Source organism: Danio rerio, chromosome 17 (genome assembly GCF_052040795.2).
Source record: "Danio rerio strain M-AB ecotype USA chromosome 17, GRCz13ab, whole genome shotgun sequence".
NCBI classification, from domain to species: Eukaryota; Metazoa; Chordata; class Actinopteri; order Cypriniformes; family Danionidae; genus Danio; species Danio rerio.
Window position 1 is genome coordinate 44,771,349 of NC_141037.1, and position 13,806 is coordinate 44,785,154.

Consider the following 13,806-nt stretch of genomic DNA (forward strand, 5'->3'; position numbering starts at 1 on the left):
TATCATTCATTCTTTCATTTTCTTTTCGGCTTAGTCCCTTTATCAATCTGGGGTCGCCACAGCAGAATGAACCACCAACATCTGAAATTTATATTTTAGAAACAGTTTCTATTTCTGTGACTGTGTAAACAAACACATATCAGTGATTGAGAAACTACATTTAATAACGTTAAAGATTATTAATTAGATTAAAAACGTTACCATTTCGGTGGAGTGCAGTAAGAGCACTATTCTGTGCACCTGAATGGCTGTTTTGGGTCTGGTGCAAACAGACAAATTGCTTATCAATGCAAATCTCATCACGTAGGGTTTTGTTAGTACACAGGGTTACAGTCAAACCTAATGTTTACATTCATAATATTTATATTATTTGCTAATTAATAACCACCTCAAGTGAATTTGCATCTTATTTCGGAGGCTGCTACTACATTTTCAGTCGAAGACACATGCTTCGAGAGCCTTCACACCTAAGCAACTCGGGATGCTAAAATATAACTGACTAAACTGGCAGTGGGCGGGTTAAAGGGACAAAAAACAAAAGACAGACGTTCTGGCATGTAACACATTTTCAAAGCAGAATGTATGACTTCAGCATTGTTTTTCAGATAAACAAGTATGTTCACTTAGCATGTTTCTTAAATATCTGCAATCATATTATGGTATTTTTACAACCTAATTGTTTTATGCTAAATCCATTTAAATTTGTACAAATTAATAAGTTAACTTAATTCCTTCATGTTGTCCCCCAAATTGATTGTATGGAATCCAGCATTTTCTTAGTGCACCCTTCTCTGTACCAACACGGAACTCTCAACAAAGGCGAACGAAAGACCTGTAATTGGTCAGCTTGGTATTAATGATGAGTGAGAATTGTGGGAGAAGTGGCCTGTTTGTGCCATCAATCTGTCTCTTCTTGTTTTGTTTCTCTCTTTGCATTAGCAGGATTTGAACGCGGATAACATAAGACAGTCCAGTGATGTCATTTTGAACTTGTTTAATAACAACTTAACTGAACTATAATAGACAGTCAAAAAACTGTCTTGCTTCCATCTCCATGACACTTCTTCTTCCTTACCGGAAGTGACATCAGCATATACTCTATATTAAATGAAAACTATATATGAACTTATGGCTCTTATATGGCCAAAGTGTATAAAAAGTGTTGAGTCCTGCGAAAGTATCCCGGATACATTTTTTTGTGTTGATTTTATGAATAAAGTGGTTTAACATTTGCTGGTTCTCACTTCTTTTTTCCCTCAATTACTGTGAGTTTGAGCTACTTCCAAAGTAGCATTGTAAGCATTTCTGATGCAAACACAAAACACTGGCAAAAAAAACTAAACTCGACAATAAAACAGAAATCTCAATGGCTACTAGTGTTTGTTTGGGAAATGTTGCTGCACGAGAAACACAGACAGAATGCTCATAATGGCTTCTGCTACTGTAAGCACAATGGGGTACACCATTTGCTTGGTGCAGAACAAAATTTAAGCTCTAAATCTGGCTCTAACCTTTCTGCCTGACGTTGTTGCGAGCTTTCTCTACAGCTGGAGTTCCAGTGGTCGTGGCGCTGCGGAACCTCATGGGCTCCTGAGCGCCAACCTGATCTCCAGAGTTCTTCCAGCTCAAGGAGAAAGAGCGTCCCGCTTCTGAGACCTTGTGAGAATCCGCCATCACTCCTGAAAAACACAGACACAATATATACCGGAACTGTTATAATGTTTTCTATTCAAACACTTGCTGTTTATTTAATGAGTTGAATGCTCACAGAAATCCAAGGCTGTCACTACATACTTTTAACATCTATTCATGGTTTATTTTTATTAATTCTGAATAAAACAATATATTAAATTACAAATAGTACAAAAGGAGAATAAAAATATAAGGAATTAAAGGATTATGAAACCATGGCCTTTTAGTTCAAGCCTGCCTCAGAATAATAAAAAAAAGCTATTCCAATGAGTGTGAAAAGCAGGATGCAACTGGGCAAAATGAAGTAAAAAAAGGGTGGAAGTAACTGGCATCTATCATTGGCCCATACAAACCATACCAAATTACTTCAAAGTAATTTTAAGTCATGTTACATTTAATTATCAACATTAATCGTGATTCCATTGAAAATATAACCGTAAATACTCTATTATAATAAATATTAAATTTAATGTATTAATTATGTTTATATATTTGACTCATTATCCTGTGTTGTTGTAAAGAAAAATATAGAGAAACTGAGGGCAGCACTGATGATAAATGTGTCAAAATCATATATTAATTCTACACTTATGAGAAAGAGCTTGCTACACCTAAAAAGATGTGTCAATACCATAGACAGTAAAAGAAATGGACGTATTATCCGTGACATCACCCATAGGTTTATGAAGAACTCAAAAGAAGCTATTAGTAGGCGTGGCCAACCGTCGGCATTTTTGTTCGCACGTCATTGCACCAACTGAAGGATACCAAATAAGTGCAAAGAGGCAGAGCGAGAGCGAAGCTACAAACCTATGCCGGCATTCTGCTGAGATGGGCTTTCCTATGGGAGAAATGCTAAATACTTCATTACCTACGACTCATTTGTGCTCTGACCACATGTGCTTGGTTGTATACTTTATCAATAAAATGTTTAGACTTTTAAAAACACTGCTGTAACACATTGAGCCACTAAGCATTGTTCTTATGATGATTTTCTACAGGGCGAAAGTGCAAATTACTTCCAAATACTTCAGATGTAACTTAGTCTGTGATAGTAAATGGACGGCTATTTATGAAATCCAGGCATAACACTGTATGACAATGCTTCCGATGACTGTTCTATAGCCTACAGCTAATCAATCTGTCAGATTTTGGAATGCATTACAGCTCTAAAGAAAAATATTAATGAAACATGATCTTGAATAAAACCAATGCATTTATAGAGATGGTATAAGTATATAATTTCACTCACCTGGGAAATGGAGGCCACGCGAATGGTTTATGAGCACAATTAAGTGCACACAGCATACCATATTATTTGATAATTGTAAAAAATAACTCCAAAAGGTAACTAACTGTTTAAAGCCATATAAAACAACACAAAAATACAATGAATATGCTGAGGTCAGCGGCTAATCTGCCGGAGTCAGCTGAGGTGAAGTGACAGCGACCAGCAAGCCCTAACTGTCGTTCAAGTGGCCACTCCCTTAATTACGCAAACTTAATAGTACCTAATACAAAGGAAACGGATGAGTTTTAAAAAATTCACTTCCTCACAGTTGTCATGAAGAGTAATATTAGCTCTATGAACCAAAAATGTTCTTTGTACCAGGCTGTAAACACCCTTTTTTCTATTGTAAAGTTGGCCATTCTAACAGTGGGCTCAACAGAAATATTCCATATTGGCTTCCAGAGCAGGAGGTTGCCGCTTGGCCAATCAACCGCCTCCAGTCAGAATGTTTCTATAGTTTTTTAAATCCCAGTTTCATATGTCATACTCATTTTTAGAGTAACAAATAATGCAGGTTTTGCAATACCAGACCATTATTTCTTAACTCAGTGTATATGCATTTTACACACATGCAAGCCCACACACACACACATTGCATTTCTGAATGTGCTTCATATAGGTGAGTGGGCTTGACAATCTACCTGTACAAACATTTTTTCTCTCCATATGCAACAGACATTTTACTTAAATTCCACCATATAAGAACTCCATGCTTATCTCTGAATGTAATACAAATCATGTTGCACTACTTGCTATCATCAACCTTAAACACCTTTTTTTTGCACAACATCTCACACAATGTTGTCCTGTCTTAAGTAAAAAGTATTGTATTGTATTTTTTTTTTTTTATTTAATGCCATGTCAGCAACCAAGGCTATTTTCATGGCAGGAACATTTCAATAATAAATATACAATAAAAAAAATCCACAAACAAATGAATACATATATTAAATAAGATTTTTAGTGTTAATATATGATAAGAATTCTAAAATCTTTTTTGGTTTCACTTTGCTAAAAATGTCCTTAAGCATTTTCATTTCATAGAAAAGTCTTCTGGAATCATTAAAAGCAGGATAGTCCAGTAAAATGTGTTTTCTTAAGTAAAAGTATTTGTATAGTATGTAATATGTATAGTATATACAAACCTGTACACTACCTGACAAGTCTTGTCACCTATCCAAGTTTTAGGAACAACAAATAATAACTTGACTTAGTGGATCATTTGGTATCAGATATGGCTTATATGAAAGGCAAAGGCCTCTAGATTACGTTTATATTACCAAAATAAAACATGATCATACCTTTATTTTAATTATTAAATTAGAACAGTAAGATCTGAATTCGCTAAGACAAAAGTCTTGTCACCTAACAGAAATAATGTACAGTATAGAATATAAAGTCATGGTGCAGTGGAAAAAAAATGTTATTATGAAATTATGAATAATTTCATCTAGAATGGCAAGGAATGGCGTTTTTTTGCAGGACTCCCAGAGTTCATCAAGATCTTTTGCATTCATCTCCAATGCCTCTTCCTCCATCTTACCCCAGACATGCTCAATAATGTTCATGTCTGGTGACTGGGTTGGCCAATACTGGAGCAGCTTGACCTTCTTTGCTTTCAGGAACTTTGATGTAGGGGCTGAAGTATGAGAAGGAGCGCTATCCTGCTGAAGAATCTGCCCTCTCCTGTGGTTTGGAATGTAACAGGCAGCACAAATGTCTTGATACCTCAGGCTGTTGATGTTGCCATCCACTCTGCAGATCTCTTGCACACCGCCGTACTGAATGCAACCCCAAACTTGACTGATTTTTAGGAGAATCTTGGGTCTATGTGGGTTTCAATAGGTCTTCTGCAGTATTTGAGATATCTGAGATGCAGTTCAACAGACGATTTATCTGAAATGTCTACCTTCTGTCACTTTCCAAAATGATCAACTAGAAATCAAGTTAATATTTTTGTATAATATATATATATATATATATATATATATATATATATATATATATATATATATATATATATATATATATATATATATATTTATCTTATTATTATAACTGAGACCGACAACAAGATTTTGTCAGGTAGTGTAGTTAGTTGTTAGATTACCGTTCTGGTATGTTAGTTATGTATAGGTTTAAAATAGCTCTTATATCCAGTATTGTGTTTATACTTATGACACACACCTCTTCCCCTCTGCTTCTTCTCCTTCTGCTCAGAGAGTTTGTCCAGCGGCAGGTTGTGGAGGTCCAGGCCGTAAACGTGACGGGCCAGGACCGCAGTGAGGGAGTCCATGATGCTGGCCCACTCGAACACCAGCTCCTCCCAGTGGCTAAGAGAGGACAGCACAGCCAGCAGCTCGTCCCACAGCTCCCGGGAGATGAACACAGTCAGGTTGGCCCGAACCCACGCTACAAAGATCGTCTGTACGCAACGGCAGATACAAAAATCAGACACAGATGACCACCACGTCAACACATATCAATACCAACTCCATAACAGCTTACTTTAGCTCAAGGTGCTAACCTTAATAACACATGGTAGGTCTAAGAGACAACTGTGTGCATTTTCATCATACTATTGCTTTTGAAAAGAGAGATTGACTGAAATATCACAATAACTGAGTGGGCACAAAAATAATTTACTATTGGTGTATCTTAAACATTTTGCTCAAATTAATGAGAGAAGGATAATGACATGCCAGAATACCTTCCAGAGTCTCCCACTTTTGGAGCAAGTCACATGCTTTTTCTATCGGTGCTTTATAAATTTTTATGCCTTCATGAACTGGTTTATGCAATAAAGTTGACCAGAATGTAGGTACAGACACAATATGTATTTTTTACTCGAAATGACAAACAATACAGAAAATAGGTGAAAAATAGGTTCCATTCAAATGTTTATTTAACTTCGTAGAGTAAACATCAAAAAAATTAAAATAAAAAACGATCAAAAATAGGTAGTGGGAGTCTTTAAATTATTATTTTTAAGATAATTTTATACAGTTGAAGTCAAAAGGATTAGCTCCAATATATAAATAAATATATAAATAAATACATACATATATAAATAAATAAATTATTGTGATTTGAGGGTATTTACATCCAAATCAGGTGAACGCTGTAGGAATTACAACAGTTTGCATATGTGCCTCCCACTTGTTAAGGGACCTTAACGAATTGGACAGAATAATAATTATTAATCAAACTTTCACTTTTTAAACTTGGTTGCAAAACCTTTGAAGTCAATTACACAGCCTGAAGTCCAGAATGCATAGACAATCAGACAATTGGTTTCATCCCTGGTGGTGCTCTGCCAGGCCTGCTTGTTCTTGGGGCATTTTCCCTTAAGTTTTGTTTTCAGCAAGTGAAATGCATTTTCAATCGGATTCAGGTCAGGTGATATATATATATATATATATATATATATATATATATATATATATATATATATATATATATATATATATATATATATATATATATATATATATATATATATATATATATATATATATATATATATATATATATATTTAAATTGCTCTTTATGCACAACACTAGTATCTTGAAAAATATCTAGTAAAATATTTGGTCCTGTCAACATGGCAAAGACAAAATTATTTGCTTCTGTTAGACGCGGCAGCCGCTGAACTAAAAAAAACAAAACGCCCAACGGAGAGGAGGAGTGAAACGCCAAGCCACCATGGGTTGCCAGGTGTGTGCAAAGCACTTGATGTGCAGTTAAAATTCAATCCTGCCTCTAATCTTCAGTGCTAATTTCACTCTCAAGCTCCATCATAACATCACAACTCACAAGACAACTTGTCGTTAAAGAATAAATGTCAAATGTACCCAAAATTCCACAATCACCCAAAACCTCAAAAAGACAGTTTACAATAAGATGGATGGCTGCACTGTCTTCTTACGACGATTTAGCCAGTCATTTAAAATATCTAACTGCAACTGTTGATGACAGGTTATTTCAATTTAGTTGGTTTTGTGTTTCATGTAGCAAATCCAATGACAAAAGTGGTGACAATTCTGTTTGACCAATCAGTATTTGTAATGTTTACACATCGCCACAGCCTTAATTGAGGTCATACTGCACATTGTAAAGGTACCATGCACTGTCCCCAATGGAAAAGAGAAATGAGTGCTCACTTTGAAGAGGATGCTAGCTAGGCTGTGGGCGAACGTGTCTTTCTTTTGGTTCTCCTGCGGTCTCTTCATCACTGCTTCCGTGATTCTCAGCAACACCTGCAGCAACTGCTCCCTAAAACAAAGAGAGCTGAGGTCAAAAAATGTTTTGCAGAGTACGCTAAATGTTTCGAAGAGCTAGTAAACCAGCGGAGTACAGCACATAGAATCACACGCCATTCACACGGAGCGTCAGCGCTTCCCATTCACTTTGAATGGTTGACGTCAGGCGTTGCCGAACTGCATTGTGAATCAAACGGCGCCGCTTTAGAGGCGAAGCACACTGCAGAAGTGGGGACTAGCTCAACTTTTCAAGCGCCGACGGAAGCGTCAGCCAATCAGATCGCTGTATGGAAATACACCAGCTAGACAGTGGCCTATTGCTGAATAGATTTTATTGGATGACGCTGCTAGGACGATCGCGTTAGCCCCAACTTTAGACATGCCTTCAGTCAAGCGTTGATGCTGAAGCCCCGTGTGAATGGGGTGTCAGTGTGGACTAACCAGGTCTGCCGGTTCATGTTTTGTTCCATAATTATGTGGCGGTAGACGCTGAGCACAGCTCTGCACACTTCCAGCTGATTTTCCAGCAGTTTGGGCACATCCTGACACGGCTCCAACAGAAACACGTTTGCAGAATTTGTCAGAAACACCTGCCAACACACCAACACAATGTTCAATTACAGTCTGGAATAAATAAGGATTGATGATTGGCTGAGGCCATTATAGAGCTTGATTTTCTTTCTCTGAAAGCATTTGGGAATTCACTTATCTGTGTTTTCAATCATTGCATTGCCGAAATGTCCACTTTGGTTTCATCTTCATCATTCTGGTAATGTAAATGTTGGACTAAAACAGCTAATATTAATTTACAATGATGAAGGGCAGAGGATTTCTGAATAACAGAGATTTCAGCTGCTGTCTGGGCTGTCACTGCCTTTCTAAACCTCCCTTTCCTAATGTGTTCAATCATTTTTTCCTGTGTTATTTCATTTTATTCTGCAGAGCTTAATCTGTTAACAAATTAAATGTGTTTTCTTTGTGTGTATGGATTTCTTTGGTTGTTACCAACATCCTGGGAAAATGGCAAGTCAATGGCACCTTTAGAAATGTTTCTGAGAAAAACGGTGACGTGTTCAATAATTATTTTCCCCGCTCTATATTGTTTGTTATATTACCAAATAATTGTATTTTCTACCAAATATTGTATTATCTACCCCCACCGCAATCTTAAACCCATCCTTCACAGTAATGTTAAACTGTAATTATACAGTGTATTATCCATATTATTAAATAAATTACCCATTAAATTGCATTTATGCATACCTCAACCCTAAAGGCAACCCTAACATTAATGTAAAAACAGTAGTTATAATCAGTTATATTCATATTATTTATTAAATGGCCTATTAAACTGCATTTTATAAAGTTGTGTCAAATTTGAATTTTTTTTTTACTTTACACTGCCCCTAAAAAAAATATAGTGACAAAAAATCTCTGCCTAAACAAAATAAATTGAAAAAACAAGCAAGCAAGCACTGGGGAATGGTTGTTTATTTTGCTGTACTGAACCACATGGAACCTTGACCCTAAAACCAAAATATGTACTAAACCAAGGGTGCCCAAACTCAGTCCTGGAGGGCCGGTGTCCTGCATATTTTAGTTCCAACCTCAATTAACCACACCTGAACCAGCTAATCAAGCTCTTTCTAGGTATACTAAAAACTTCTAGGCAAGTGTGTTGAAGGAAGTCGGAGCTAAACTATGCAGGACACCTGCCCTCCAGGATCGAGTTTGAAAGCCCCTGTACTAAACAGTGACTTCAATGTATTTTTACACCATTAGTTGATATTGTATGTGAACATCTCTTGATTCACTAGCTCCACTCTCAACACACCTCCAGGAGCTTGGTTGTATCCGGAGAAAATCTGAAACTATTTCACTAAATCTTATAAAACTAAAGACTACATAGAGATATGAAGAATGCAAGGTAACACTTTATTTTGATGGTCCAGTTGAGAATAAGTAGACTCTCTGCTTATTATCTGTTGTTACTGCTCCTTCAACAGACAAACTTTCAATAAGAAACTTTGCAAGTACATGTCAACTTATACTAACCCTAACCCCAACCGAACAGACTACTTATAATCTAATTAGAATTAGTTAGCATGTAGATGCAATGTAACTTAAATTCAACAAACGAACCATGGCGGATTTAGGCATGGGCAATATGGGTGATCGCCCAGGGCAGCATCTTACTAGGGGTGGCACGGGGAGACGGTGCAAAAAAAAAAAAAGTGCCCCAGTAAGCCTTGATAGATACAATTTACTTTATGCAAATGTATTAATTTAGAGTGGTTATCCCAGAATAAAGATGTTAGGAGCCAATCACATTTGGCATCTTTTGCACGGGCAAGGTTGTTATTCTCTATGTGCAACCGAAACAACGCTGGTAAAAGCAAACTGACGCATGTGCGCAGAAAACCGTTCCCACACGGCACACGCTGCTCCTGCTCTTGTTTACATGCACAGCGATAAAATATGTGCTGCTCATGCACTGTGAAACCGGAGTAAAGGCCTTTTCTGTTACTTTTATGACAGGAGGTGTGGGCACGCAGCGAGTTTTGCAATTTAACAAAACTGAAGCTTATAATATGATTATGATCTTATTTTGATTAAGCATAGCTATGGAGAAGAAAGAAGAGATAGAGTCAGCTAGAGGTAAGACTTAACATCTGTGGTGGAAAGAGTACTGAAAAATCATACTTAGGTAAAAGTACTTTACTTATCTAAAAATGTAGTGCAAGTAGAGTAAAAGTATCTGTTGCAAAAATTACTCAAAGTATGAGTAAAAATTAGACCTTTGAAAAGTACTCAAGAGTAGTGAGTATTGTGCTGTAAAAAGCCAATGCATTTACATGTAATTTGTGGATGTGTTTGAACGTTAGATTCTGTAGAGCATTTACTTATTGCCCAACAAGCAAACAATGTCATAAGATGTTAATATTAGGTTAGATTTAGGTTGTGATGTCAGGTGACCAAAATTCATTGTCTAGCCAGCATCTAAGGACAATGTTATTTTGATGTCCAATAACGGCGTCAAATTAAATTGATATTTGGTTGATTTTAGGTTATGTTAGAAAGTGACCAAAATCCAACATCGAGCCAACATCTTAAACCAACGTCATATTGACGTCAAATACTGACAACCAACATCTGATAGATGTCATAGTAGTAACATCCACACAACGTCAAGCTGTAACATCATTAGACGTTGATGTTTAGTTGATTTTAAGTTGGACGTTGACCTGATGTTGCATTCTGACGTCAACCCAATTTTCATTTCCTAAGAAAATATAAGTTCCCACCGACGTTGGAGTACAACGTCAATCGGATGTCATGTTGGCGTCTTGTGCCTGCTGGGTGTTTAAAGACCATTTCGGCCCACAGTAAACATCCGTCATGTTCTCATCAGTAACATGCATCTAAACAGTCTCTGGGTCAATGTGTGTAAAGATTTTGGACATCTACTGTACTTGGACACTTTTAATGCTTCCAAACTGGTTGCTGCAATGATAAATCACCCATGTCATGAGGTAGATTATTACGATGCGAATTAAATTCTGTGCGATTTAATTGGACAGGAATCACAGGACTGAATCTTCTAATCCCCATAGACAGGAAAAATAAAGTAGTGACTGCAGGTTGACGGAAAGTAGTGGAGTAAAATTACATTTTTTTTGTATTCTATATAATTGTCATAATTAATAGTCATGCAAAATGTTTCTTAAGCGATCTTAGCATATCACTACAGGTTTGTCTTTAAATTGTTTTTCAGTTACTTTTAGAATTTTTTTCTGTATTTGTTTTGAATAATAATTGTATGCTAATAATATCATTATTAATAATTTTATTTATAATAAATACAATTATTTTGAATTATTCCAATTCTGGTTTTGTCCATATTTTACCCTTATATATATATATATATATATATATATATATATATATATATATATATATATATATATATATATATATATATTTTAGAATGTACATGTTTAACTATAGATGGTTGAGGGGCGTATATGTGGTGATTATGGTGCCATTTAAGCTAAAACCTCCACTGCAAACGAACCATCAAAATAAAGTGTGGCTCAATGCAATTTTACTCTATGGTTAGCCTAAAGGCCCATTCACAGCATGACTTTCATAACTTCCATGTATTTTTGTAATCATTAAGTACCACGGTATTGCTAATTGTTTCCAAAATAGTCAATATTTTTTAAATAATCTTCTTAAAGAGGGCTTAACATCAAGAAGTGTGCTTTTCCACAGTGTCGTTTGTATCTTTAAATAGTGCAAGCCCTTTCATTTTTTATTGGATTCTGACTGGCTGTCAGTGTTTTATTGTTCATAAGCTGAAGAAAAATCATTTTGAAAATGATCCTAGCAACATAGTTCCTCTGTATCTTTATCGCGGTAGTTTTGGTGAGAACTATTCTATTCTTTAATGCTGTGGATGATTTTTAGAACTACATCTTTATAGTCATCGTGCTTGGTGTGAATGAGCCTTCATGTTAGATTGGCCAAAACTGGTTTGATCTAGTGGTCTCAAACTCAATTCCTTGAGGGCCACAGCTCTGGATAGTTTAGCTCCAACCACCTCCAACTCATACCTGCTTAACATTCTCTAGTAGTCTTTGAACACCTTGAATAGTTGGATCAGCTGTGTTTGAAAGGGTTGGAGCAAAACTGTGCAAAGCTGTGGCCCTTCAGGAGTAGGTGATCCAAGGCCCAGGAAGGTTTTCAGAAGAGAATCCGCTCTGTCCGTCCATTTACAGAGCCACCTGAACCCAGCTCCTTACTGACTACTGACACACTGTATTTGTTATTTCCTTGCAGAAAACCACACTCACCGACACACACACACAAACACACACATACATACCTTTCCTCCTGAGTACAAATCCTTGTTAATGCTAATAAACACAACTAAATGGAGTGACTAGACTGGACCTCTGTTCTTACCGACAGCACCACTGCCTTCAAGCTAGCAACCTAAACATTTCCCTCCTAACTCCTTTTCATAGAGTCAGGGAAATTTGAGAACTATGATCTAAACTGTATTTCCCCTACAGTGTACAAATGGTAAAGTTCACATAAAGCATGTAAATGTCAGTGGTCAGACCTGTAGGGCAGACTGGATACCAGCCTTCACTTCCAGGTTGAGCTCCTCTGTCAGGCAGCCTCTGCTGATGGCGCTGCTGAAGGAGTAAGTGCGCCCCCAGCTGGACGATCTCTTGTGTCCATGAGTTTCCAGGGCCTGAGGATTTTACACAGGATAGATTATGAGGAGCTAGTAAATCAACATGAACGGCATTTCTTGTTTGTGTGTGTAACTTGGATAAGATTGGAATAGCAAGACACAGTTCAGTTCAGAGCAATAGCCAACACAATACAAGACACAGTACAATATAGCATAAGTACATTTCATAAGTATATAAGTACAATAAAGCATAACACTTGACAGGGCTTTCACCATCTGATGACACGTACAAATGGAGAATATCTACTGTCCCTTAAAATGATCTATTGACACCTAAAATAAGTGCATGGCAGGAGGCAGAGCTAGTACCTGTACCTGTATGTGTGCATTGTCCGTCTCTGTGACCAGCTGCTCTTCCTCTGTATCTTCCTCCTGGTTTGTGGTCTCAGGCTCAGCCATGAAAGCAGGTTTCTCCTGTAGAATCCACTTCCTGTACACCTTGATCACCTTGCGAGTGGCCGAAGCTTCACAGGATGGCAGCAGGAAAGCCTGTGTGATCACACGAAAACAAATGATGCGCATTTTCACACAAACGAAACAAGAATTTCTTTCTTATACTAAAACTATAGTTCTTGTTAATTAATCTAATGACCAGAATGAAATAATCATCCTTTTATGTAGCAAAAATGCTAAGAATTTTTTTTTTTTGTTGTTGTTGTTGGGAAACTCTGGGAAAAGGGACTTTTCTAGATCAGTTTGACAGTCTGGAAACCCCTGCTATGTAAATAAATGTGAAATAAGAAATGCTTTATTTTTAGAATTAATTAAATTGTGCCATTTGTAACTGTTGAATTTGACTAGTAAATCAGTGATACTTTATTGTGACTCCTGTGAAAACTGCAAGAACCATGAGCAGAACGACTGACACAAACAATGATAAATGTATACTGGCCACAGGGTGGTAGTAATTGACACACAGTATCAAGGCTACATGCAACATGTAACTTTTTTTGTGTGTGTGTGTGTGGTTTTTTTTTTTTGAGGGGGTAAACTAGAAGTTGAGCTGACTTTTATCCGGTTTCAACACTGCTAACTTTCTCCAAAACAGGTTTCATTTTAGGTTAGAGATCGCAAACCTACACTGGAATTAATCAGCTGTGTAAAAGTGAATGACATATTTGATGAAAAAAAGCCACTCTCAATCATCGAGCATTCATTTTGCTCAAAATAAAGGCCAGAACTGTTTTGTTGCTGTTAATGTATTTAAATTATATGCATTATGGTTATTTATACGGCGATGCAGTGGCGCAGTAGGTAGTGCTGTCGCCTCACAGCAAGAAGGTCGCTGGTTCGA

The 13,806-nt window shown here is 36.8% G+C and overlaps 1 protein-coding gene across 19 annotated transcripts in view; it reads right to left on the reverse strand.

Annotated features, from left to right (window-relative positions):
* ralgapa2 (Ral GTPase activating protein catalytic subunit alpha 2) overlaps positions 1-13,806 on the reverse strand; it is a 324,396-nt gene that overhangs the window by 179,257 nt on the left and 131,333 nt on the right. For all 19 annotated transcript variants that reach the window (XR_015513714.1, XR_015513715.1, XM_087290968.1 and 16 more), the window contains 6 exons: positions 12,828-13,001; positions 12,375-12,509; positions 7,688-7,836; positions 7,148-7,259; positions 5,171-5,408; positions 1,512-1,679 (listed from right to left, as the gene is read on the reverse strand). Coding sequence is in view for 17 of the 19 variants with exons in the window: in XM_087290968.1 (XP_087147094.1) it covers positions 1,512-1,679; positions 5,171-5,408; positions 7,148-7,259; positions 7,688-7,836; positions 12,375-12,509; positions 12,828-13,001 (976 nt within the window). In the remaining 2 variants the exon portion in view is untranslated. The remainder of the gene's footprint in view (positions 1-1,511; positions 1,680-5,170; positions 5,409-7,147; positions 7,260-7,687; positions 7,837-12,374; positions 12,510-12,827; positions 13,002-13,806) is intronic.